This window comes from Ciconia boyciana, chromosome 4 (assembly GCF_034638445.1).
Source record: "Ciconia boyciana chromosome 4, ASM3463844v1, whole genome shotgun sequence".
NCBI classification, from domain to species: Eukaryota; Metazoa; Chordata; class Aves; order Ciconiiformes; family Ciconiidae; genus Ciconia; species Ciconia boyciana.
Window position 1 is genome coordinate 94,877,154 of NC_132937.1, and position 24,851 is coordinate 94,902,004.

At 38.1% G+C, this 24,851-nt stretch overlaps 1 protein-coding gene across 3 annotated transcripts in view; it reads left to right on the forward strand.

Annotated features, from left to right (window-relative positions):
* RASGRF2 (Ras protein specific guanine nucleotide releasing factor 2) overlaps positions 1-24,851 on the forward strand; it is a 154,601-nt gene that overhangs the window by 61,727 nt on the left and 68,023 nt on the right. For all 3 annotated transcript variants that reach the window (XM_072860670.1, XM_072860668.1, XM_072860669.1), the window contains 10 exons: positions 7,839-7,986; positions 8,612-8,701; positions 10,458-10,711; positions 11,853-11,932; positions 12,383-12,576; positions 14,114-14,223; positions 16,204-16,322; positions 21,360-21,520; positions 22,508-22,574; positions 23,424-23,560. In XM_072860670.1, the coding sequence (XP_072716771.1) occupies positions 7,873-7,986; positions 8,612-8,701; positions 10,458-10,711; positions 11,853-11,932; positions 12,383-12,576; positions 14,114-14,223; positions 16,204-16,322; positions 21,360-21,520; positions 22,508-22,574; positions 23,424-23,560 (1,326 nt within the window). In that variant the 5' untranslated portion in view covers positions 7,839-7,872. The remainder of the gene's footprint in view (positions 1-7,838; positions 7,987-8,611; positions 8,702-10,457; positions 10,712-11,852; positions 11,933-12,382; positions 12,577-14,113; positions 14,224-16,203; positions 16,323-21,359; positions 21,521-22,507; positions 22,575-23,423; positions 23,561-24,851) is intronic.

The following is a 24,851-nucleotide window of genomic DNA, read 5'->3' on the forward strand; positions in this document are numbered from 1 at the left end:
AGGTATTTTATTTGGATGCAAATTCATAATTAAAGGATTTTCTGCTGTGGCATTGTTCATTGTTTCTTGGAAGATTTCACTGTGGGTGGGATGCTACTGCTTATCATTTGGGGGGTACTGTGCACAGTCTGCAAGAGCTAACAGGCTCTTGCATGCTGCAGCTAAATGCTGCATTGCTTATGTTCTTGTGTGTAACACCCTCTCCTCATCCGAGACAGATTGTTTGGCTGTGAGCTTGCAATGGGAGGTGCAATTCAGTATATTTTAATGGGACGCCATTATGAGCTCCACATGCATACCTACTTTTCATCTCTTTCTATTTTATTTGAATTCTCAGTGTTTTGAGTTCTCAGTAGTATCCAGGGTGTCAGAGTAAGGTTTACTTCTTCTGACTTACATTTCTGGGCTGGAGGATTTATTCCTGGCAAATCCTAATTCCTCTGTCAGTGAATGCATGTGGAAGTCCTGTTTTGGGCTTTGGTCCAGAACTTGGGTCTCTTACGAAAAAATCTGTTTCACCCTCAATACACTGAGGTGGACTTTTCACCTTCTCTTACAAATTCTCCTAAGGTTTTAATCTTTATTTGCATTCAACTCAAAAACTTTTATGCTTATTTTAATATGGATGCAGTACTCATCAAATTTCTCAGCCTCTTCTACTTTAGCTTATTGTAAAGTCTTAAATTAAGTTCTTCAGACTGTAGTTTCATGTATGCTTTAGTCCTGCATAAGCCCACATTGCTGCTGAAGGAAGCAGCTTTCATTCTCATAAGTCAGCCATTCATTCCCACACCTTTACCAACCCTTCTCTCATGCAGGCACAAGTGTGACTTTAATTGGGAAACTGATTTGCACTAAAAGGAATTATGTTTTATTTATTTTTTGCCAGCTTAGTTTTAATCCATCTCATTCCTCCGGGTCTGTTCACTGCACATCCACGCAACACACCTGTGTTCACTGCACAAGGGAGAGGGGAAGCATATGCGTGGGATGTGGGCGAGCACAAGTGCTATGTGGGGGGGGAGTGGGAGTGCTTCTTTCAGCTAGGTCGCTGTTTAAAGTGTATGAGGAACTACTGCCCTCCAACCGGCAATTAAAAAAAAAAAAAAAGAGGCTTGCTCTCAGATTTGTTGGCACACTTTGCTTGCTAATGCAGAGTGTACTTCACATAGTATTTTGCAGGCAGTTGTAAGCTCAGTATGGTAGCTCAGAGCTGCCTGGAAGCTCAGAGCAAATGCCTTGCTACTAATGCCTTGCTGTTAGAGAAACTGTATTAGCTGAGGCTTGGTGCTAGAATAACCACAATTTTGTAGTTTCCAGTTGGCTGGGAATGAGGCAGAGAGAATTTGAATAATGTTCAAAACATGGGCAAAGCAATCTCATATCTGCCTTCCAAATAATGTCTCGCTAGATCCACAGAACAAAGCGGCAGGGATTGCCGGAGCCAGTAGCTTGATAGAGGTGAGGCTACCACTGCTCCCTATACCCAGGTTGAACCAGAAGTGAGCCTGGGCGTGTATTCCCAACTCAAATGAACACACATATGTACATACAAACGCAGCTGGCTGCATAGATCAGCACAGGCAGAAACATTCAGCACTCATGTGGCACAGACAGCACCAGCAGCCTCATCCTGTTCCCCTCTCTGACTGATCAGGATGAAGGTATGTTAGTGGAAAAATACATACAATACATTTATACAGTATGGGTCCCTCCAGTAAGTAGCCTAAGGCATGCAGTCTGTCCAGGAGCTGGCCATGGATCCTCTGTCTCCCTAGTTGCTGGCACCTGGAAGTACAAGCCCCCAGTGCTCACAGACCCTCTCCAGTTGCTGGTACTCAGTGCCCCTCACCCACAGATAAGCTTGCATCCCCCCTCCCCAGCACACTGTGGATCCCCCAGTAACTGGTCTAAGACACTTAGCCTACCCCAGTAACTGGCCCTGGACCTCATGGACTTCCAAGGTACCTCACACACCCACATGTGCATAGTGGATCCCCCATTAATTTGTGCACAGGTCCCCCCAACCCTGCACATGTGAGTACATACATAGACCCAAACACTGTGGATCTCTCCCGTAACTGCCTTGCACACTCAGTCTAGCTGGTAACTAGCCCTTGGATGTTCTCGTCTCCAGCTGTCACAGGCACACACACACGTGTGCCAATGAGTTTCTCAGTCAACCATTCAAGTTCCTCAGTCGAACCATCAGTCAACTCATGGTCTTTCTGGTAGCTGGGTTGGATCTCCTGTGCCCTCCAGTAGCCAAATCACAGACTCTCTGATGGTCAAACCTAGACTTACTGCATCTTCAACACCTGGCTTCCCAGAGACTAATCCTACTCACCAGCTAGCCAGGCTTGGCAGTGGCTGGTGATCACACGCTGACATACACACCCAGGATCATACACACACACTCCTGCCTCTCCAGTGAGTTACTGGCACGGCAGACACACAGGGACCTATGGCCCCTGGGTCCCAACTCCAGTAGCTGGCACTTAGAGCTCCATGGATGCATATACGGAGTCCCCTCACCCAGCAAAGCAGTTAGAAATGGAGTTTAATGAGAAGGCAGGATGGACTGTGCTGGTCAGGTGCAGAGTGCTGGTCAGGTGCCAGACAAGTGTACTGATCAACCTGATTACATGTCACCATTTATCCCCTTTTATCCCCTTATCTCTGTGTTTTCCCAAGCTTGCTCCTCCTCAAACCTCCTTGGTCCCTCCCTTTCCCTGCCTTTGGTTCCTCCCTTAAACATCCCATAACAAGCCTTGTACAATCCCAAAATGCTCTTCCCTGTATCCCATAGTAAGTTTCACACCCCTATAGTTGGTAACCCTTCTCAGCCTGAAAGGTGATCTGGAGAGCCTTTCCACTGCCTCATCTGGATGGGTTTCACCCACTGGCTGATGAGGCTGGTGGCTCTCCTGTCATAGCCCTGGGAGGAGCTGGGGTGGGGTAGGGGGCTTGTTTCTCTGACTGGGTTGTTGGGGTTTCCCTGCCTGGTGTTGTGGCTCTTCCTGTTTGTGGAGATGGACCTTTCATGGGCTGATCTTGCGATAGCCTTGGCAGCAGCCAGGTCAGGGGGCTCGTTTCTCTCAGTTAGGTTATTTGGGTTCCAGCAGCTGCCATCGTTCCTCTGTGCTCCCTTGCATTGGTTAAGATCAGCCTTTTATCACACACCCTAACATTGCCTACCAGAGGTGACCCTACCTCCTGTGCTCCTTGCACAGCACTTCATGGAAATCTGTTTTATCCGCTGAAAGGCTACATTCCTGGAGCAGACATCTCAGTGCTGCTGCAAAGGGCTCCTTAAGGCCCTCAAGGGGGCTTGTAAGTCTTGGCAGAAAGCACTTGAGATAGCTTAGATGCAAAACTTAAAAGCAGTGATGGTTATTCTGGTAATTATGGCTGTCCAGGTGATTGGTGTGGTAGTTGTTTTCTAAGGGAACATTTGAAATCCCCCCAGTCACAGTCTCTGGAGGTAGTAGCTACAAGTTCATAACAACTCTGTGAAGCCTCAGCTCACGCAACGAGGAGTGTCCCTTCTATTGTGTTTGGTCTGGACTTCATAGCTGCTGTTGAATTCTGTCCCAGTTTTGCATAGTGGGGTAAGGTGCCTGTCTGCTCCAGTTTGTTTGTGTAGTCATTGAGTCTGACTATTCCTATAGTCAGATTTTCCTGGATAAAGGAGTGCCAGGACAATTGAAACAGCTCCTTTTAGCGTGAGTTGTAAATGAGTCTGATGAGTAACGCGTTGGTTAATGAGATGTGTTTTCAGGGTGCTCTCGTTCTCGCATAAGAGGGTAGCATTCCCCTCCCCACACACCCATGCTCCTAGAGTAAGCCATTCCCCAGTGACACGGTTGGGTGCACAAAACCTCCTGTGGTTGTTGGGTCCACCCTTCCGAAAGAGTTTGTATTCCAGTTTGTATTTCCCTGTCTTAATTAAAAGGATCTTGTACTAAAAATCATGAGCCATTTGGGGTGTGGACTTCTCATGCTTTCCGGTGTATCACACAGTCCTACATTCCCCCACCCGCCCTCCAATCCTGGTTGCTGTAGTTGTTCACCAGTCCAAGTGCCATTTCCCACCTGTTTGACTGGAAGACACCTCTTTTACAGACTTTCTAAACAGTTGTCCGTGCGTGTCTGAAAGCCCATCTTAATTTTGTATCTTCTGATAAACCTCAGCCCTGTAACCCTTGCAGCCGTAGGTGTCCTTTGATATCCCATATTATACAGGAGTCCATTAAAGGTTAATGATGCTTGTGTACAGGTGGTCTCCCAAGTCACCTTGGTTAGAGTCATAGGGACGGATTGCATGAGTTCTATTGCAACTTTTACTGTTTCCATCCCTAGTGTGGCTGTTAATGTGCCATTAGACTTTAAAACCTGTCTGGAGGCTATTCCTCCTCTGTTAAGGAGTCCTATAACTGCTTGAAGGTGGTTAGTATGGGTAGAAGTAGGCAATTTCTTTTGCATTACGGACCCCCAGAGCCATATTGCCTGGTTTTCCTAAAAAGTTGATTACGCTGAGCATTTTGCATTTCAAAAGGGTGATTTGGTATGACCATAAATAGTTCTGGCCAGGTCCAATGCCTGGTGCTTTCAGCTGCCTGAGCAGCTTTAATACAATTAGCATAGAGTAATCCATTGAACCATAACTGTGGTCTGAATTCAGTACAAAAATCAATTATATATGCTGGTAGCACTACTGGAGCCTTTCTCTCGGTCTGCTACCACAACAAGGAGACCCTAATAATGGGGCGCTGGTTAAACTTTCTCCAGTTTTCCTACATTTTCTGAGCATGTCAACTCTCACGGGGCCTAAATGATGCATCATTTTTCTCAGGACTTTCTTAATTTCTTCCTGTCTCCATTTGGTAGGTAGTGGTCAATCAGAGCGTAAGGTTCTTGAAATAACTGTTTTGAGTCCTGTCTCTACAGACAATACTAGGAAATAAGTATAGCCTCAGCTTTCAGGATGGTCTGTCTTTCAGTCTTGCTACATGTTATTATAAATCTATAGAATTGCTTCTCTCAATAAAATGTTAATACAAATTCATAGAAAGCTGTGGTTCGCAGCAGTTGCTTCTTTCTTTTAAACGATATCCAAGCCAGAGAACTAGATCTAGGCTGGCTGGTTACAAGTTGTTATATGAAATTTTCATCTTCCTTTGACATTTGAACACTTTGGTACGATTTTCTTTAACAAAGGATTTTGTATACATGTGTAATCAATGCGGAAACCCTGCCCTCTTGGAAGGCTCCTGGTATTATGCTGGATATACAGGTTAGCAATTTAGGCATGATGATCTTTAACTCATACATACAGAGAGTTGGATGAAAAGGGCTGTTGGAAGTACATGAAGTTTATTCCAAAATCCTATGATTTTCCTTTTCCAGAGCAAGTAACAGTTTTGAGAAGGAAAATGGATACTCTATTCTAAGTTACTGTAGGTGTACACAGGCTTTTCTAATTAACTCCTCTTCATACTGCTAATTATGGGAGTGAAGGAAACATTGTTTGGTTTCCAGGCTGAGACTGACATTTTAGACAGCTGAAGCCACTAACTAGGCAAAATACTCTAAGTACATCTCAAAAGAACAAAAACTTTTCAATCTTTCAGAGCAAAGTTCTTGTTCCCAAGTAAAGCAAGACTGTGGAATTCTGGCTTAATGCATTTAAAGAAGCTGAAAAAACTAGATGAAGTTTCTTCCCCTAAAGGAGGAAAATAAAAATAAAATAAAGTGGTCTATAAGATTGTCTATAATAGTATTCTGAATCTTACATCAGCTCTGAGTGCAGCTGCTGTTCACCTTTTGTGATTCTGTGTCCTACTATTTTCCTCAGTCTTGAATAAAAGCAAAGCCAAATCTGTCAAATTCTGTATTGGAAATATTTGGTAGCAAAAGTTTAAGAAAATTTTCTTGAATTTTCTTAAGGATAAAGGATAAATAGGAAAAAGGTCTTGTCACCTGTCTGGATCTGGTTTTAGGTAGAAAAGACTACTCTTCATATTAAATGAAAATCAAGGTGGTGCTTCAGGCACTAAGGAATGCATTTTCTTACACATATGTTTTTATCTTCCTAACGTCTTTCATCGTTGTAAAACAACAAGTGCTAACGGTGTTTCTAGCTCAGACACTTTATGATGTGCAAATGCCTTTTAGAGTGCAAAGAGATTAAGTACTGTGGTTTCTGAAAAAACTGGATTCTTACAAAACAAAAAAGATTTTTATTGAACAATTTTAAAGAACTAAATGTCATACTTTATTACTGTTTATTCTACAGTTAAGATATATGGATTGCTTCCTGGCAGATTTTTTACGTATGTTTTACTTGTTGGAAGAGATGCTCTGAGCTTTTGGTTTTTTTGCCATTTATTGTTTACTATTGCAGTAGTTAAAATATAAAAATAAATGCAATAGAATTAAATTCACTTCCTATTCTTTTTATAATCTGTTCAAGGAGGAAAAATTTTTGCTTTATGATAGCTGTGGGAACTCATTCTAATTATTTTAAATCTAAGCTTGCTTGCCAGGTTAGGTGTTGAATTTAATTGCTGTACTCAGTATTGGCCCCCTCCAGTATATAAGTGCACTAATACCAATTGAAACAGCAGTAAATATATAAAAAAAAAGATTAACTGGAGAGGATGCACATTATTACATTTTTAAAAGCCTCACAGTATTTAATAGCAAATATTATTTTTTTTTATGAGTGCTGTAACAAGGAGAAAGAAATTTAGGAGAAGATGTGCAATCCAAAAATTCCTTCTCTCAAATCCTGGGCTAACTTGGCAGTGGAAAAAGATGTAATAGTCAGCATTTTCAATGATAGATCATAAAATAGTAAGAGATCCCTTGTCAAAGATTTAGGGCTTCATTCTGCCATGTTTTGTGCAGTTTTCTCTTTATCTTGTAAAATGATTTAACTCTCAGAGGAGCAAGCTTCCTGAAACCTAGGTAAAGAGGCAGTATGTGTCTGTAGATTTTGCTGAATCAAGGCCAGCAAAGAAGCACTTTGTAGGACTCTGCTTTTTCTGCACATTTAAATTATCTATGTGAGAGAGACTGAATCATGTGAAAGAACAGTCTGATGAAGATGTTGCATAGGAAGAAACTGATTTCTCCTTTACCAGAAGTTGTGAACAGTACTTCCAGTACAATGCCCATCACTGCTCTGATTGTGATATCTAATTGCACTAGGGATACTGTCCCTTTTCAGGAAAATACAAATCAATGGCAGTTTGCCACCCAAGAGCTAAAAGAAAGGACTGATACCATAGTTCCTATTACTAATTAGAATAAGTGCATTTATTTGAGTAATCTCAAACTGGCCTAAACAATAAAATAGGTGTTAGCAAACTAAAATAACAGTTATGAAGGGAATTCTTCCATAAAGAGATCTGACAGGTGGAGACAATTAGAAACAGTTCTGATGAAGTGTCAGATGCTCCCCCCAAGTCCTCCCAAAAGACAGAAAAAAAGCCGTCCTTAAAATAAATAAAATAAATTTAATTAATAGAATTCTTGGGCTTAGCCTGAGAATCAGAAGCTCATAAAAAGATCAGTGCAATTATCTTGCTCTCAGTAACTGGATACTGAGAAACTGGGTACTGCTAGCGCCTGTGTCTACTCTACAAAGGATATTGAATGCTAACGGTTTGGATGATTTATGATCAAGCTATTCATTATATATTAAGCCAAACAAACACTGTTTTGCAAGTTTCTTGTTATTGGTGTAAAGTTTATTCTGCCAATATCTCATAAGGGGATATGGAAGACAATATTTGGCTATTTTTACTAACTTCAATGTTTTTCCCTTTTAGTTATTCAGATATTCTGATTGAAAGGGAGGTGTTAATGCAGAAGTACATTCATCTCGTCCAGATTGTAGAGACTGAAAAGATTGCAGCCAATCAGCTTCGACATCAGCTTGAGGATCAAGACACAGAAATTGAAAGACTTAAATCCGAGGTATGTTCCAGAGTCATCAAGCAATCATTGAATTCTAACATTTTGCTACATGCAATTTTTCTGTATATTTCTGTAATATTTGTGAAAGCAACAGAACACAGTAAGGTTAATATGTAATAGTCCCCTATGAACCCTTGGCTAAATATTTTCTTAGCTATACTGGGGACTGTTAAACTGATTGGATTAGTTCTTTATCAGAGACTTTAAGATGACGCGTTGCTTTGCAGTATGGGTCCCATTGATTGTATTGTTTCCTACCTGTCTTCACAGGAGGAGTTTGATCTTCGACACATTGTCTTTGGTTGTGACAGTATTGTGGACTATTCCAAACTGCTCTATCTCACTGAATGCTAAAAATTTTTTTGCAGTTCTGAGCTGATAGGGTCTGAAAGGCTCACTTGGTTTTGAGAGGAGAACCAGCTCTCATCTGGTCCTTCCTCCATCTGGATCAAGAGCCTTGCTGGTTTTCAGAGAACTGTGTTCATGTCCCTGTGACCAAACATGACCTTGTCATTCTGTGCAGCTTTAACAGGCTTGAAGAAGGGGAAAACATTTTTCTCTTAGTTCTGTAACTAAGAGTTTCATTAATTTGAGAAAGCATTTAATGAATGGTTGTTTTTTTCAGATTATAGCTCTCAATAAAACGAAAGAAAGAATGCGACCTTATCAAGGCAACCAGGAAGATGAGGATCCAGATATTAAAAAAATTAAAAAGGTAAACATGCAGTCTTCTGTGCTTAAGAGGAGAAAGGTGGGATGGGGGGTGTACTTCTGTATTTTAGTCTGTCTAGTTTTGTCTTAATTTCTTCTCATTAAGTACGGCCAAATAGCAAGATTCCTTTTGCCCTGCCCCTACTTAAACCTCTTAAATTACATCATCTTCCTATGTTTTAGTGCTGCATTTATCCCATGGTGATTTGTTACTTAAGTATTCATTTTTACTTGCAAGGTATATATTCAGTTTCTTAAAGAAGCTTGCATATTGCATTCAACTGCTTGTAAAGATTGAAATTAAGTCATGGGCTATGTCCTGTGGGAATCAAGCGTATAGTGACTTTATACTCCTTTCTTACAAAAATGCTTATAAGCATAAGAGAATGACTTATATTCTGCCACTGCAGCTGGAATAAAAATATTGAAAATGCAGAGAGCAGTCTTGGTTTAGGTTGTCAGCCGGTCTGTTTGATGGTGATAGTTACAGGACACTGTGGCTAGTGTTTTTAATATCAGGGACAGAGTTGTCCCAGTCTGTATGGAATTTACATGTGCAGCTTTTGGTAATATTGCTTAAGGCTGAATATAACCAGCCTCCTGAACTGTTCCCATCACTGACTCCCACAAATCCTAATGCATGAGCATGAAGGGAATTCATGCTTGAAGATGTGGTCCTGTATGTGTCACCCTTATTCTCACAGTGTTCAGTCTCTTAAATTGCATAATATCCTTTATGGTAAGTGGACTTAGTTTCTGACTTTTTCACGCAGTCTGAGTCAGAGTCAGCACTGAGCTGGTCCCCTTGTGTGAATTGTCCTTTTCATGTAGATTAAACATTGTAATAGAAGCTGGAAATGTCTCTTTTAGTAGAAGGAGAGTTCTGATTCTGTATGTAATTCATGGCATTCTACATCTTGATTGTTTTGACAATTGGGCCCTTTTTTTAAAGTTGTTTATTCAGAGTAAACTGCTACCAGTGAGATTTTGCATTTCTCTTTCAAGTTGAATGATCTTCACATCAAGATCAGGGCAAAGACACACTGAAATTTTCTGTGACCAGATGTAAACTTTTCTGTAATCTTTAATCCACTTGTAACTTCCATGGATATTATGCCTAAGTAGATTTTTCCGTGACATAGAGATACTTTTTAAGAATGACAAAAATCTGCCTTTTCTGATAATAATAGTATTGCTGGCCTAGGTGTCTGATACTAAGCAGTATATTAATACTTAGCTTTAAATACACATGCTAAGTGGTATCTATTCAAAAAAGAAAGCAAACTGAGTTTAACAACTATTTTAGAACTGTGTCAATAATGATATTGAGTCTGTCTTGAAAAGTGTTACCTGGAAGTGTTGCACAATACTTTTGGAGTTATATAGAGAAATGTGTAGGGGGATGTAAAAGGAGTTAAAAAACCTGCACAGTGCATAGCACAGTTGTGCTGATAGGAAGAGCATATACAAAGGTACCACATTTGAGCTTGCAGTAAAAGGTACCTTGATATGTATGTGATATCTTTTCAGTCTGTTTCCTGGCAACAAATATGACCAAGTGTTTGTGGGAATTTCATTAAAGAATAGAAATCTAAAAAAAATATAATTCAGGAACAATTATAGCTCAATAAGGGCGACAGACTTTTTTTTTTTTTTAAACAGAAGCATTTAATTTAGAGGGTTATTTCTACAATGAAGAGCTTATGATAAGTTGTGTAATGTTTTTTCTCATTCTTCTTTTCTGCTTGGTCCATTTTTAGGTCCAGAGCTTTATGCGGGGTTGGTTATGTAGAAGAAAATGGAAAACCATTGTCCAAGATTATATTTGTTCTCCCCATGCAGAAAGTATGAGAAAAAGGAATCAGATAGTTTTTAACATGGTGGAGGCTGAATCTGAATATGTGCATCAACTTTATGTTCTTGTGAACTGTTTTCTGCGGCCCTTAAGAATGGCTGCAAGTTCAAAGAAGCCACCTATCAGTCACGATGATGTTAGTAGCATTTTCCTCAACAGGTATGGGGGTTTTTGTTTGCTTTTTGGGGGTTTCTCTGACCACTTCTTCCCATTCTGCTTCTGTTTACAGTGGTGAGGTCTGGCACTTTTTTGCTCTGATGTAAGTAATGTCACTGAGGTAGCCCATGTTTGCAGGGGTAAAAAGCAAGGCGCTGTTGGTGGTGCTGTTTGAAACCAGCTAGACCTCTTTGCCTCCTTACATTGTATTTCTTCCTCTGCTAGAGGAAGAAAAGGACAAATCATGCCTCTTGGGGCAGTTCTCATAATTTTCTGTCACCTTTCCTGTTTCTTTTTCTCTTAAGAGAGTAAAATTGGACTTAGTGGCCTCATATGATTCAGATAAGACCCTGAGGATGAGTACATCAAATCTTCTATTTTCTGTTGTCCTGCCTAAGGAGCCTCCTTCCTTCTCACTTGTCTTTTCATATCCTACAAAAAAGAATTGTTCTGTGCATTAAGCATCCAAGTACTATTGTAATGAGTATGTACAAATAAGCCAGCAGGCATCTAACATTTGATACAGGATTGGGATTGCATCCAAGTCTGCCCCAAACTTCTAAGAAATAGAACATGTTCTTTAGTTATGAGACAGGTTTCCCTTTCATAGCTCATTCATGATCACTCTACTCTTTATGGTTTCTCTTACAACTGGGATGTCCCCTACTGCTGTTGACTTCATAAGCTAAAATGCAATATTAAGGTTCATGCTATAGAAAAGTTGTAAGCTTCAAATCTTAAACAGCAGCAAGCAAGAATGTAGATGACTACCACTGGCTTGAGGTTTCTGCATCTTACTGGTCCTCTTAAACTACTGAATGTATTGTCAAGGATATTCTTGGAAAAGCTATTCATTAAACTTTGTGGAACGTTATTGATAGATGCTTTTATTTAAAAGAACTAAACAGTTAGAATATGCTTTCTACACCAAATACTATATATATTTTAGACATACTACACTAAAAATTTTAAACAATGCAATAAAAGGAAGCACTTACTTCCACAATAACAACAACTATTTTCTGTTTTTTCTAGCAAAGTGCAAAACATACTGCTAACCAAGAAGAGATGTTTCTCTGTGAATTATTAATCAGAAAATAAAACCTGAATTGTCTTTTTGTCTGTTTAAATACTTGTTTTTCAGTGAAACAATCATGTTTCTTCATGAGATATTTCACCAAGGCTTAAAAGCAAGAATAGCTAATTGGCCTACCTTAATCCTAGGTAAGTTACTGTATTTTCTCTAGGGGTACAATTTTCAAATTTATTTTTGAAATTACAGTAAGGTCATTTTTTTTTTTAAAGACAGGACTTTTTAAAAGTCCTTTTTGAATGGAACATGTTTCCAGAACTAACACCACAAGATCTGGTGTAGTGGGAGTCCCACATGGGCAGTAATGTCTGTCTTCCAGGCCATATATGAGAATGCCTCTGCCCTAAACATTGATTAGACATGGGCCCCTGAATTTTTAGTGACATTGTCTGATTATTAGCTAATCAGAACAACCATGTTTTGGCAAGTGAAAGAGCTGAGTTTAATGTTTCTAAAATCTCAGTGTATTTGAAACAGAATTGATTATAGTAATTCACTTCCATAGCACATAGTAGTTTCTTTAAAAATATATTTCAAGAGATGGGTAGCTGGAAAAAAAAGCATTTCTTGACTTTTTCTAGCTGACTTATTTGACATTCTGCTGCCAATGCTGAATATATATCAAGAATTTGTTCGGAATCATCAATATAGTCTACAAGTACTGGCAAACTGTAAGCAAAACAGAGATTTTGACAAACTCTTGAAGCAATATGAAGCCAACCCAGCATGTGAGGGGCGAATGCTGGAAACTTTCCTTACTTACCCCATGTTTCAGGTAGTCTCTGTATATTTTTTGTGACTATTTGTTTTTAGTGTTTGGTTGATTCATGTTGTGTTACTGACATTATGACTGATTGAAGATTCTTCTTGCTTAACTAAAAATATTCTCATGCAAATTAATTTAGTTTTCATTTATTTTGTTATTATACTGAAACTCTGCCTGTAGAGATCTTTTCTCCAACTATACTGATTCATGTCTATTCAGAATCTTATGTATGTTGAAGGGGAATATGGGATGAGGACTAGCGCCAAAAGAAAAAAAGCTGAGAAACAATTACTCGACTTCTGCCTGCTGCAGGATTATGAAGCAGTCCAGAGAGGATTAATATACCTGGTATAGCAAGTTAGAGCAGCCACAAGCATTTTACTAGGAATACATTTTGAAACTTTCTTCCCACTTTGTTCTCCAGTGACTTGGCCTTTAGAAAAGGAAAAATATAGTGCAAAAATTTTGAAAACTGTATTTATTCTCCTGATATTTTGTCTTGATCTGCCTGAATTAATTATTTGCGGCTGTTTAAAGAGGTCTATGAAACACTGGTCTGATGATTTTGTGTCTTTTACATTTAACCTAACATTTTACTCATCAAGAGAATAAGTGAAACCCCTCAGTTTGTTCAGTTACTGGCAAACCAAGTAGAGTCAAAAAAAAAGGGGGCGTCTGTGACACCTGTGTTAGTGCTAGTTATTTGTATTAGCCTAAAGAGCCATTAGCACCTGTAACAGTACTTTTTTTTTTTGCTTTGAGCTTGTATATTGTAAAGTTTTGGGATTTTTTGGTTGAGCTGAAACAAGGTCATGGGATCTTGGAAGGGAGGGAGAGGGTCCTATTCATGTGTGATGGAGGATGTCATTGCTGATAACTTTTCACTTCAGCATAGTAAGAAGTCACATCTCCTCCTAAATAACTTTTGTTCTGTAAAGACAAGTTATACTGCAGTATCACTTGGTTCTGCTTAAAAGCCCTGAAACTGCTTTAAGTAGTAATAAATGGATCAGGGACCTTGTGCTACCCTGTGGCCTTTAATAGTCAAATACTGCATATTCTTCAGTGTCCATTAGTGCAATGTGAATTTTATCTAAATGCAAACAGATCAGCTGGCATTTTCAAAGTCACAAGAAATTTAGATGCACATATCCTATTAAAATTAAGGGAAGGTATGTATGGATCTCCCAGGTAGTGTTGAAAGTTTTCTCCATTGGCACTTGGATAGCAACATGAAACAATGAAATTTAATGTCATATTTGTGGCTGCCTTTGATCTGATCTTTTCCTTAAAAAGTAATAAATAGATCTTGTGCTTCCCCAGACTGAAAACATACGTATGCCTATGAAGTCTCTATCACCCAAAAGTTCAGTATTTTTGGCAGTAATTATATTTAGAATGTATGTAATCATTTAGCTGTGGATAGTTATTTAAAAAAGACTATGTTTGCAAAAATTTTCTGACCAAGGTAATGGCTAATATTTAACAAAAAGTTGTATTGGAATTATTCCTTTAATTCCTGATTTTATACCTAATTTGTTTTAAGATTCCTAGATATATTATAACACTTCATGAACTTCTGGCTCACACACCACATGAACATGTTGAGCGAAAAAGCCTTGAATTTGCTAAATCTAAACTAGAAGAACTTTCAAGGTAAGGTTTTTCTACCTTAGGTTTGATACTCTTGAATCAAAGACTTTGAAATGAAAAATCTATTTTCTTTATTTTGGTTTGGTTTTGTTCTTTTTAAAAAATTCTTTTAAAGAAAAGGATCAAAACCAAACCAAAACAAAGATAACGAAAAAAAACCCCAAAATACCCCAACCTAATATTTTGGCTCTTCTATATTTTTTGGTTAACATAAATCTACAAATGTCTCCCTGTATTTTGGGTAGGGGAGAATAGGAGTTGCTATAGAAACAACCTACTCCTGGGTTATGAGCAAAGCATTTTTCTTTACATAGGGAAATATATAATTTTTTTTACAGTTTAAAGTAAAAGGGCATTTCTGATACTCTGTGACAATGGGAATCAATCAGGGTATTGAAAAGTACTGAGTTCTCAATCTGTGTTATAGTTTACGTGCGCTAATGAAATAACTGATTTTCACATATGCTTCAAATAATGCCAGATAAACAGGAACTGAAGATATATTTTGAGAACTGGTACTCCCTGTAGAAACCTGCAAAATTAAGCTCTTCCCTGAACTCCCAGACCATTCTCAGATGTTCCCCTCTGTCAGCCCAGTAAGAAATGTGGTTGTCTCTGGGAAACACAGTCTTCTGCCGTGAACACAGAAATGCTGCATGGACTCTGAGATATAAATCTTGAGTATCTGGAGTATTCACTGAAGACATACTTGGAGAATATTTAGTTGTAAAAGAGGGATCGCTTTATAGCTTTTGTTAATTGCATGCTCTTGACTGCTCAGTTTTCTTTTTCTGTTAAGACAAAGCTGCTACCTTGTGCAAACTACCCATTAATTTGGAGCTTATTATTTTTTACTTTTTGTCCTGCTGTATCTTTAACAGAGGCAGCTTTCTGAGTCAGGTCATGTTGTGCCACCTCTTCAAGTTCTAACTTCTTAAAGAGCTGGGCAGGCAGTATCTCTTACAGAAATGTCTGTGTTTGACTCCTGCAGTGTTCAGCTAGTTCTGCCCTGTTCTGAGGCCATCTGAAGCAGAAAGAAGTAATGTCTCCTTTCCACTCAAGCAGAGCAGAGAATTCCTCTGGCCAGGGTTATGTGCACAAGCAGATCAATCAGCTTTGACTTGGCTTCATCTCATAAGTCAGAGTTCATTGCTTATCCAACTAATTTGTCACTGAACATTCAGAATTGGAGGCTGAGACTGACTGATCCGCCTCTGCTCATAAGGCAGGCAGTATAGACCATCAATAGAAAACTTTGTGACTCATTTCCATACCTTTAATGCAGTTCTGAGGGAGGAGGAGCTTTCAGATAGTGCAGTCCAGTCCCAGTTCAGGAAAATATTATATATCACAACACCATATAAACTTCTGGGTTGGGTTCAGCCTTGAAAAAATCTGTATTTCTCTGCGTAAGAGGAGGATGCCTATGAAAAAAAAGTGGTAGAAAGTAAGCAGTGAGCCATCAAGGCTGTGGTTGTTATAGGAAGCAAGGGGGAAGTGAGTGGTACATTCAGATGTAAACTGAAGCAGAACAGAGTGGGAACCTAAAGTCAAGGACAGGAGGACAGGGACTCTATGACGTGTAATAACCAATACAAAAATGCTAGGAAACATTTCCATGTTTGTGGCAGCGTAGTCTATTAAGGATCAAGAAGTACTATTCTGTCAGCTGTGAAGGGTTTCTAGCTTGGTGGCATCTGTCAGATGTGTTTAGGAATAGTCTAAAAACAAGTCTGGCAAAATTGGTTCCACAGCTGAAAAAATGAAATGATTGCAAGAATGATTTGAAAGGGAAGGAAAAAAGGCAAGAAACTTGCTCTAGAGTGATCATGTACTGCATGTGTACATCTGTTTTGTAGCAGGTGGCAAAGGACATCAGCTACCTTCTGTGTCTACACTGTGTAAGTGCAAGTGAAAATAGACACAACAGGTGCAAGATACATTTCAGGGAATTTAAAGTGCATTTTGTATTGTGTCTACCAGGGTGATGCATGATGAAGTGAGTGACACAGAAAACATCCGGAAGAATCTAGCCATAGAAAGAACGATAGTAGAAGGCTGTGATATATTACTAGATACCAGCCAAACTTTTATACGCCAAGGTAAGACATCCTTCTTTAAAGCTTTCTATATAATAATGAAAAAATTGCATGAAAACCAGCAGGGTTCATGTTGCCATGAAGCCAGGTCACTGCACTGGGCACAGCTAATGTCCTAAGACTACTCGTGGTCTGTGGAGGGTAAGTCACAAAATGCCCTGATGACAACTAATTTTGGACTGTAGATGAACGCCACTTCTGTGCTGTTTTCTTCAGGAAGCATGAAAATCAGCAGTACATAAATGGTAAAACACCCACAGGACAGTCATGTACGTGCTGCCTGGACTCTGATCTTCAAATTTGGATGGAAATTACCTACAGCTCCACAGAGATCAGGGCTGCCTGGCCAGTTAATGTGGCAGTCCCAGCTGATACTAGCATTTGGGCAGAAGTGCAGGAGAAACTTGAAGCTTTGTCAGTGGTAAAGTGATTGCTAGGAAGGAAAACAGCTATCCATTCACATTTCTCTCAGTGCTTTGGAAACATCTCAAGTTGATAGTCTGAGCATAGATATAATACCTGAACATACTCACTTTGCCTCTTGAGAGATGCTTTTTTGGGCTTTAGTAGAAGTTGAGGGTAGATAAAAGCACTTCTGCAAGAAGGCATGAAGAAAAGGCATCCTGTTCTGCCAGGAATGTAGGACTACTTCTAATATAATAGTTAGCAAAACAATAGAGGAAAAGCCATAGTGTGTTCTTTTCTGTCTATTCTTGGTGCTTTTGGAAACTCTTTCTATTGAAGCTTAGGTATAGCAGAGGTGGAATTTGTTGTTAAGTTCCACAAAATCGCGATAAAATAACTCTTCCATTTAAAATAAATGTCACTTTTTACCAGGAACTGCAAACTGGTTGCAGTTCATATTTGGTGGGGCTTACTTTAATGTTAAACCAGCAAATGTGAAAACATCATAACTGAAGCTTATTTTTCTCCCATTTATATAATAATTTACTTATGAATCTTTTGTAACAAGTTAGTGGGTTTGTATATAGTAACTACAGATCTGTAGTGTAGGATTTTTACTAGCTACGAGCTTCTTTATGTCTGAAAAGCATTAACTATATTTAGGAAAGGTTAGGAATGTAATTTAGGTGCATCCCTTCATGTGACCTTTTCTAGATAGTCTCAGCAGAATATTTGGTGTTTAAATAGAGCCATATACACAGCTGGTAATTTAATAGGCTTTGTGTACATTTTGATATCCATTCTGTGGTGTTTCTGAAGTCATGTGGCCAAACTAACTATGAAACTTTCTGTAATAACTTCCAAGACTGTTTGTACAATGATCATTATTAAATTACTTGATCCTTCATTAAATATGTGCATTTGTTATAACTGAGGGATTTAAAGAGTTATGAATATGGCTTTGAGTAAAATATAAAGCTGTTGTGTTGCATCCACAGCCAAAAAATTATAGGGCTCTGATTCTCCTAGACTGACTTGTATCATGCAATTTGATTAAATTTTAGAAATTTTTTTCAATAGGATTACAACATTTTGTATTTATGTATTTGTTGGGTTTTTCCCCTTAAGATTGGCTGGTATTATTTTGTATACCCAGTGTTTCATCAGTATTATTTCTTCTGTGGGAATCAGTCTGAAAAAGATTACTGTTGGAGTGTTAGACCCAGGTCAAACCCATAGTTTAAGTAAATTAAATTCAGATTTATTTCTGGGCATACAGTAAAAGGACAGTGAACAAGCCTGTATGTAACAGAAGGCTGTATCACAGTTGTATCTTTTGGAACATCCACTGCATATGATTTTGTGTAAGTGCAGAAATCTGGATAGAGCTAATGAAGTAGTACTGAGCCCATTTTCCTTTCACATCTGACACATCTCCTCTAATTTCAGTTAGGCTCCTGTTCTTTGTGTTGATCAGTGCAGACAGGTACAGGAAACCTCTTTTCAGCTTAAAAAAGGAGAGGGGTGCCTTAAGCTGTGCTCAGGCTTTTTCTGTGAAGGTTAATTACAACTTTGCCATATGTTATATACTTTACTTTTCTAAGAAGAGATGTTTCTGTTGAGCTGTACAAGTTGAGACCATAGGAACTATCTCTGGCAGTGCTTTGCAATGTAGATTGTGGATTCCCCTTCAGGTTTCTTGGGGTTTCCTTTTCTCTGTCTCTTACTTTGATATGAACTTTATTGTGAGGCACACTATAAATCATGGCAGATAATTAAGGAAAATTTTCTTTAAGAGTCTAAAGGAAACATAGGGAATCTCAGTCTGCAATCCAGCATTGTCTGACACCCAGACAACTGGGCATCTGGCGGCCCTTTATATGCCTCCAAACACTCTGTCTGATGTTCCTGCCATCAGTTGCTATGAATTTACCTCTACTGATAAATGTATCACAATTACAAAATCATGGAATAGTTGAGGTTGGAAGGGACTTCTGGAAATTATGCAGTCCGATCTCACCTGCTCAAAGCAGCATCAGCTGGAGCTAGTTGCTCTGTACCATGTCTAGTTGGGTTTTGGTTATTTCCAAGGGTGGAGACTCCACAGCCTCTCTGAGTGAGCAAGCTGTTCCAGCGTTTGACCATCCTTACAGTAAAATTAAAAGGCCTCCAGAATGGTGAAAGCGAAACTAAATTTTAAATCAGGCAGTTACGTGTAGGGAAAAAAGTATATTTTTTTAAAAGATACAACCTTTGGTATTTCTTGGATTGAACAAAGGCTAACAGAGTGACTATTCTGGCAGTATTAAAGTACTAAAAGTACTTAGGTCTGTAGCTGGATAAAAATTCCTGAGATTACACTGATTGTCCAAACTATACTATTAATGAATGCTCTAAAATTAGCCTCACTTCCTCATTGCAACTGTACATTGGCCAGTCGTGACCATTTTTTTCCTTAAGGGGAAATCTGTAGTAGAATGCATGGTGGGCAAATGCACAGTTTCATTAATCACAGAAGCCTGATGGGAATGCATGAGGTCCTTGCTTGATGTCAGCCGTGCAGCACGTATAGGAGATGTGTTTCTCTCTGAAAATATTGAGTATCAAAGAGAGATAATGCAGTCTCTCCTTTCTGTGTTTAAAAAATCTAGTTTCTTTTGATTTACCTTATTAAACAATAACATTTCAGCTCCATGTAAGAACACCATTTAACCTTCAGCCCATTTCAGCAGAGCATAATATGATATTCCTGAAAGCACTTTAATGAAAATAAAAAAAATAAAAGGTGAGTTACAAAGCTTTATCTGTAAGTGTATCATATTTATGGATACTATTATTCTAAGGAGCAAAGCAGAAACGAAATGTACAGGTAGAATATTGTTACCGTACACGTGTAGAGGCAATTTCAGGAGAAAAATGACACTGACAATTTTGTGATGGGAAGTTGCTTGGGAATTGTTTTGTACACACTCCTTGGCCTTGCAATGGGAGCTGGGGGGCAATCGGTGTAACAGAAAAGTCACATTTCCAACACATGGGAATGATCTCCTTCCTGCCTTTCACAGTTGAGGCAGATAGGCTGTTTTGCCCAGGGGAAATGTACAACAACCAATAAGTATTTATGGGTTTTGGTCAGAATTTAAGTGAACCTAAAAATGTTCCAGACCTTTGCAAATTTCTAGAGTAGAACTTTACCCCACTGTTTTGTTGCAGTGACACAGATCACATTGTACACATTTAGCTTAAATGTGAATTTGCTGTCAAAGAACACTATACTGTTGTAAATTTACTGGTGTATATTTTGCTATGTCAGACAGTATAATTTTCGAATATATTAATAACTTAAGGCTAATATAGGGGGAGCTAAGCGTAGAAAAATGTGGATGAACAGTATCTTTCTCAGTTACCTTAATTTCTCTGTTTGTTAGTTTAAGATTGTGTATGTGAACTTTGAACAAGAGAATTTTTTTGACAATGTACAGTAAGAATTACTAATCTAATATTTCATGGATAATTTTTTCAAGCTTGCATTGTGTCAAGATGCTGCCTCTAGTTTGAGCTTTGATATAGCTATGCTAGTCCAATATCTTGTTGCCTCCAAAAGAAGCAGGCCAATATCCATCCCCTCACACTTGTTCTGCTGCTGTTACTTCCTTTGGATCATCACTGGTGCTTTTTTGACCTTGCAGTGAGCATATCAGGGAGCTAAGGCAGCTACTTCTTTGTAGCATTAGTTTCCTGCTGGTTTAGCTCTATTAGCTAGCTAGTGTTGGAATAAGATGAGAGCAAGTGTGAGGGTGATAGTAAGGATAGATGTGTGGGAATGAGATTAGGAGGTCTCCTGGCTGCCTTGTCTGGTAACAGCAAGTTGTGTCATAAAATCTTTCCCTTCGATATACAGAGGAATTGCACTTCACTGCCAAATTTAACTCCACATCCAAAATCAGAAGTGATACACATGGTGATATCAATCTGGAAAAGTTGGTCAGAGACTGGTTTTGAGGTATGAAATGGCAGAGAAGCAAAGCTGTCCCCAGTCTGGAGTTCTGCAGAGCACAAATTCAGACTTATGTAACCAGGTTCAATTTAGTTCAGAAGTGTTTTACTGGTAACACATTTTAGATGAGCTGTGGAGCACTGAAAATTATGCAGTATAAGATAAGAGGAAGAAACGTGCTTCATTTCCATTCCTCTTGCACACAGGCACACATACACAAACTCTTTTCCTTCAAAACCTTTTCTTTTCATCCTCTGTCTCTTTGGCTTGTAAGTAATGTATCTTTTGCAAGTCTAGCAGCTGTCAAAAGTGTAGTTTGCTGTTCAGCTTCATTTCGTGATCAATGTACTATTAGTGTGTTTAAATTGCATAAGAATTTACCCGAGATCTAATCCTGCAATGTGCATAAGTGTTAGTCTAGACTGTACTTGCTTGAGTCTATTTATTGTAAAAAACAAAGTGAACTTGTGCAAAAAAAGGTGATCGACTTGTGCTTAAAACAGATGCTGATGTATATTGCTACTTACTAGAATGAAATGTTGCATTAATTAATATCATAATATTCAATGCATTAACACTTTAAACACTGCCAATTAAATATTACTATAGCACAGTAAATTTTTTGTCTTTATTATCAGGTTCCCTTATTCAAGTCCCTTCAGTTGAGAGGGGAAAACTTAGTAAAGTTCGTCTGGGATCGTTATCTTTGAAGAAAGAAGGAGAAAGGCAATGCTTCTTATTTACAAAACATTTTTTAATTTGTACAAGGAGTTCAGGAGGAAAACTGCATCTGCTCAAGGTACAGACTTTACATTATGACTCAATTTACAAAATGAAAATACAACTTCAGTGAAATTTCAGTATTTTACTATTCTATGGCTTTAACCTGAGATTTTCCTGTGGAGTTATAAACAGAAGGGAGGTGATGCACAATGATTGACTGCTCTGTTTTCTCATTGCAAATAATAGAATTCAGCCAGAGTTCTTTCTACCTACATCTTTTTTTTCTAGAACCATGTAATTCTAATAAGCTGGGGGTTAGAAACAAGACATCAACATGCCTATCTGTATAAGCTAGCAATGTAAGTCAGTTTTCAGTGTATAAATCAGCCAGTACAACCCTGTGGAATTACCAAATAATAATTTCCAGAGGTCTAATAAAATTAATTTTAAAAGTCAATTTTGTTTTCCTGAACAGCACATTCTCTTAAACTGAAATGTCTTCTAAGAGCACTGTACTTATATTTGTTGAGAATCAGGCGTTCATAGTGTAGACTTGTGAAGAAAGAGAGCTTGCTAGTTTTACAGAGTGGGTTACATTGAATAGAATTCTAATTTGACAAAGGCATTTCTGAGGGGTTAAGACTGTTTGTGTGCTTTCTCACTTTGCACCACTTAAAGAGTTCAAGCATTTTGCAAAGTAAATAGAGTATAACTGAACCTTTAAAAAAATCTTGTATGTATTTGATTTAAATTCAGGAGAAGATGAAATTCTAGTTACCTTTTTTGAAACTTGTGAACAAGTCTGTATGTGAGATAAATTACAGTGTGGTAAAAAGGAATGAAATTTTGTACATTTGAGTATATCATTAATTTGTTGGATCAAGAAAAATGTTATATTTAATTATCTGGTTTTAAAAATGTGTATCATGAAATTGATGTATCTTCCTAAGAGCTCTGAGTAATGTAAAATCTTAGAGTAAGGTATATCAAAGTTTAAAAATAACTATAATAACAAATGGGAACAAATGTCAAAATTTGTGAAAAGTGTGCTTTGTTTTCATAGACAGGAGGTGTTCTGTCTTTAATAGAGTGCACACTGATCGAGGAGGCAGATGCGAGTGATGATGATTGTAAGTTACATTCAGCTGTTTGTAGTAATTACAGTTACTGGTTTCTTAAAATTGGTACCCTTTGTTTATTTATCATAAGAGCAAATTGATACGTTCTCCCCTTTCATGAAAGCAGAAGAATACAGTGTTAAACTGATTCAGTAGAAGAGATGTTTTAATAGTGGGCATGCTGGCTTGGATAAGGGTTTGTTTTGTTATGTTTGGTTTTGCTGTTGACACCCCACATAGGTTTTTCAAATAGACTGGTGGAAGGAATGTGACAAATTATTTGCTGACTTTTGTGTACAAGTTCACCCCAAGGATCTCGGAAAGAGAAAAATATGCCTTGAAAGAAGAAGCAGATAATTGGGTTTCTTAAATAAATGGGGATTGAGTGAGTTGGCAGAATTAGTGGAAAGTTTTTGTCTTGGACTCCCTACAAATCTTGACTGCAAGCTTGTTCAAATGAAATAACAAAACACATTCCCAAGCTGATTTTATTGTTACTCATTTTGGCTTCCATCCTGCAGTTTCAGGCAAGTTTTGCACTTGAATTGTGAAAGTAGTTTCATTAATTTCAGTGATACTTCTAGTATGCTCAGAGTATGTCAGTGTGGAAGCGTTAGAAGGACTTTAGCCTTATTTGGCATCTTCAGAAGTAATTTATAGTGACTCCCCCTATTGCATGTTTATAACTTTTTTTGTATTTGGTGTATATGAAAAAAAAATCAGTTTTGGATCCCCAGTTGGATTTGCTCTTTGTCAGAGAGGTGTTTTAAACTAACTTCCATTTTAAATTAAACCATTATTTTCTTTGTTTTATAGTCTGAAATCTCATATTTTGACTTTTTCCCCCCTCTGGATGTAAAGCAAAAGGTTCTGGACAAGTGTTTGGACATCTTGATTTCAAGCTTGTAGTTGAACCTACGGATGCTCCTCCTTTTACTGTTGTCCTTTTAGCCCCATCACGACAGGAGAAAGCTGCATGGACAAGTGATATAAGTCAGGTAGCTTAATGCATTCTTTATCTTGTTTGTATTGAGATCTTAGTTTATTCTGTATTTCTGAAAACTACTCCAAGAGAGGGGTGTTGATTTCTTGAGGGCTGATTTGCTGTGATGTGTCTGAAAAACCCTTAATGTTACCTGTTCTCCTCAAAATTCTGTCTCTGCATTTGAGTCATCAGTGAAATGTGTTTCTTAATGAGAGAGATGGGATATAAAATAACAAATTGTCAGTTGACAAACATAATACTAATGGTAGTAATTTTTATGTCTAAGGAGAGCCCATCCAGATATGTATTTTAATTTAAGAACAAGGATAGTACTTGTTTGTTCATAACTTTCATACAGATCAAAAAATACCTGAGAATCCTGAGAGTGAAAATGATACTATATCACATCGATATCATATCCCATGTGGTGAAAAAATGAGATAAACTCAGTTTTCCAAAAAGAATACTAAAAAACCATTATAAATAATTACTAAGCATTCTGACAGTCTGCAGGAACTGTATTTACTGTGAATGAAGAAAAATGGTGTTTTAAAATACTTTAATGTCAGTGGTAAATTTTTTTTTTTTAGTGTTTTTGGCTAAAAACATAGTAGACAAACTTTTATCAGAATCTATTTGGGGAAAGAAGTTGAATGCACTGTGAAAAATCTGAACTGTCAACTAACCAGATCTGAATTTAGGCTATTGCTGTTTTGTTTGTGCATGCAACCAACAAGTACATAGATTTCTCATAGTTCTGAATTTGAGTTTTATCCTCTATTAATTTCAAGAGAAATAGTTGATTAGACAAATATCAGTGTGGAATTTGATGGATTTCTAAAGATGCTACCGTTGCTGGCAACATCTCCGGGTGAATTATCATCATAATGAGTAGAAATTGCTTAAAAATGACTTCTGAGTTATTCTGAAAGTAACTTCTGAGTTACTTTCTTCCAGAATAACTTTTTTAAAGGAATAAAAGTATGGAGATAAAAATCTGAAAATATGATATGAGCTGAGAACCTTGGTCTCACTGCAACTGAGTACATACAGATCTTACAGACAGACCTGGTTGGAGAATTTTTTACAAAATGGATTTTCAGTGAATTATGTTGTTCCATTGACATGTGAAAGTATTGGAATTATTTACTGGGGAGGAAAGACCATGTAAGGACTGGCCTGGAACATGGGACACCCAGGAATAAGTCCATTTTTAGCCTAAATAATAATGATTTTAAATGAGAAAGTAATCTGCAGTCCATGTGGACTAAAAATCAGAGTGTGGGTCTGCCTCCAAAGGTCAG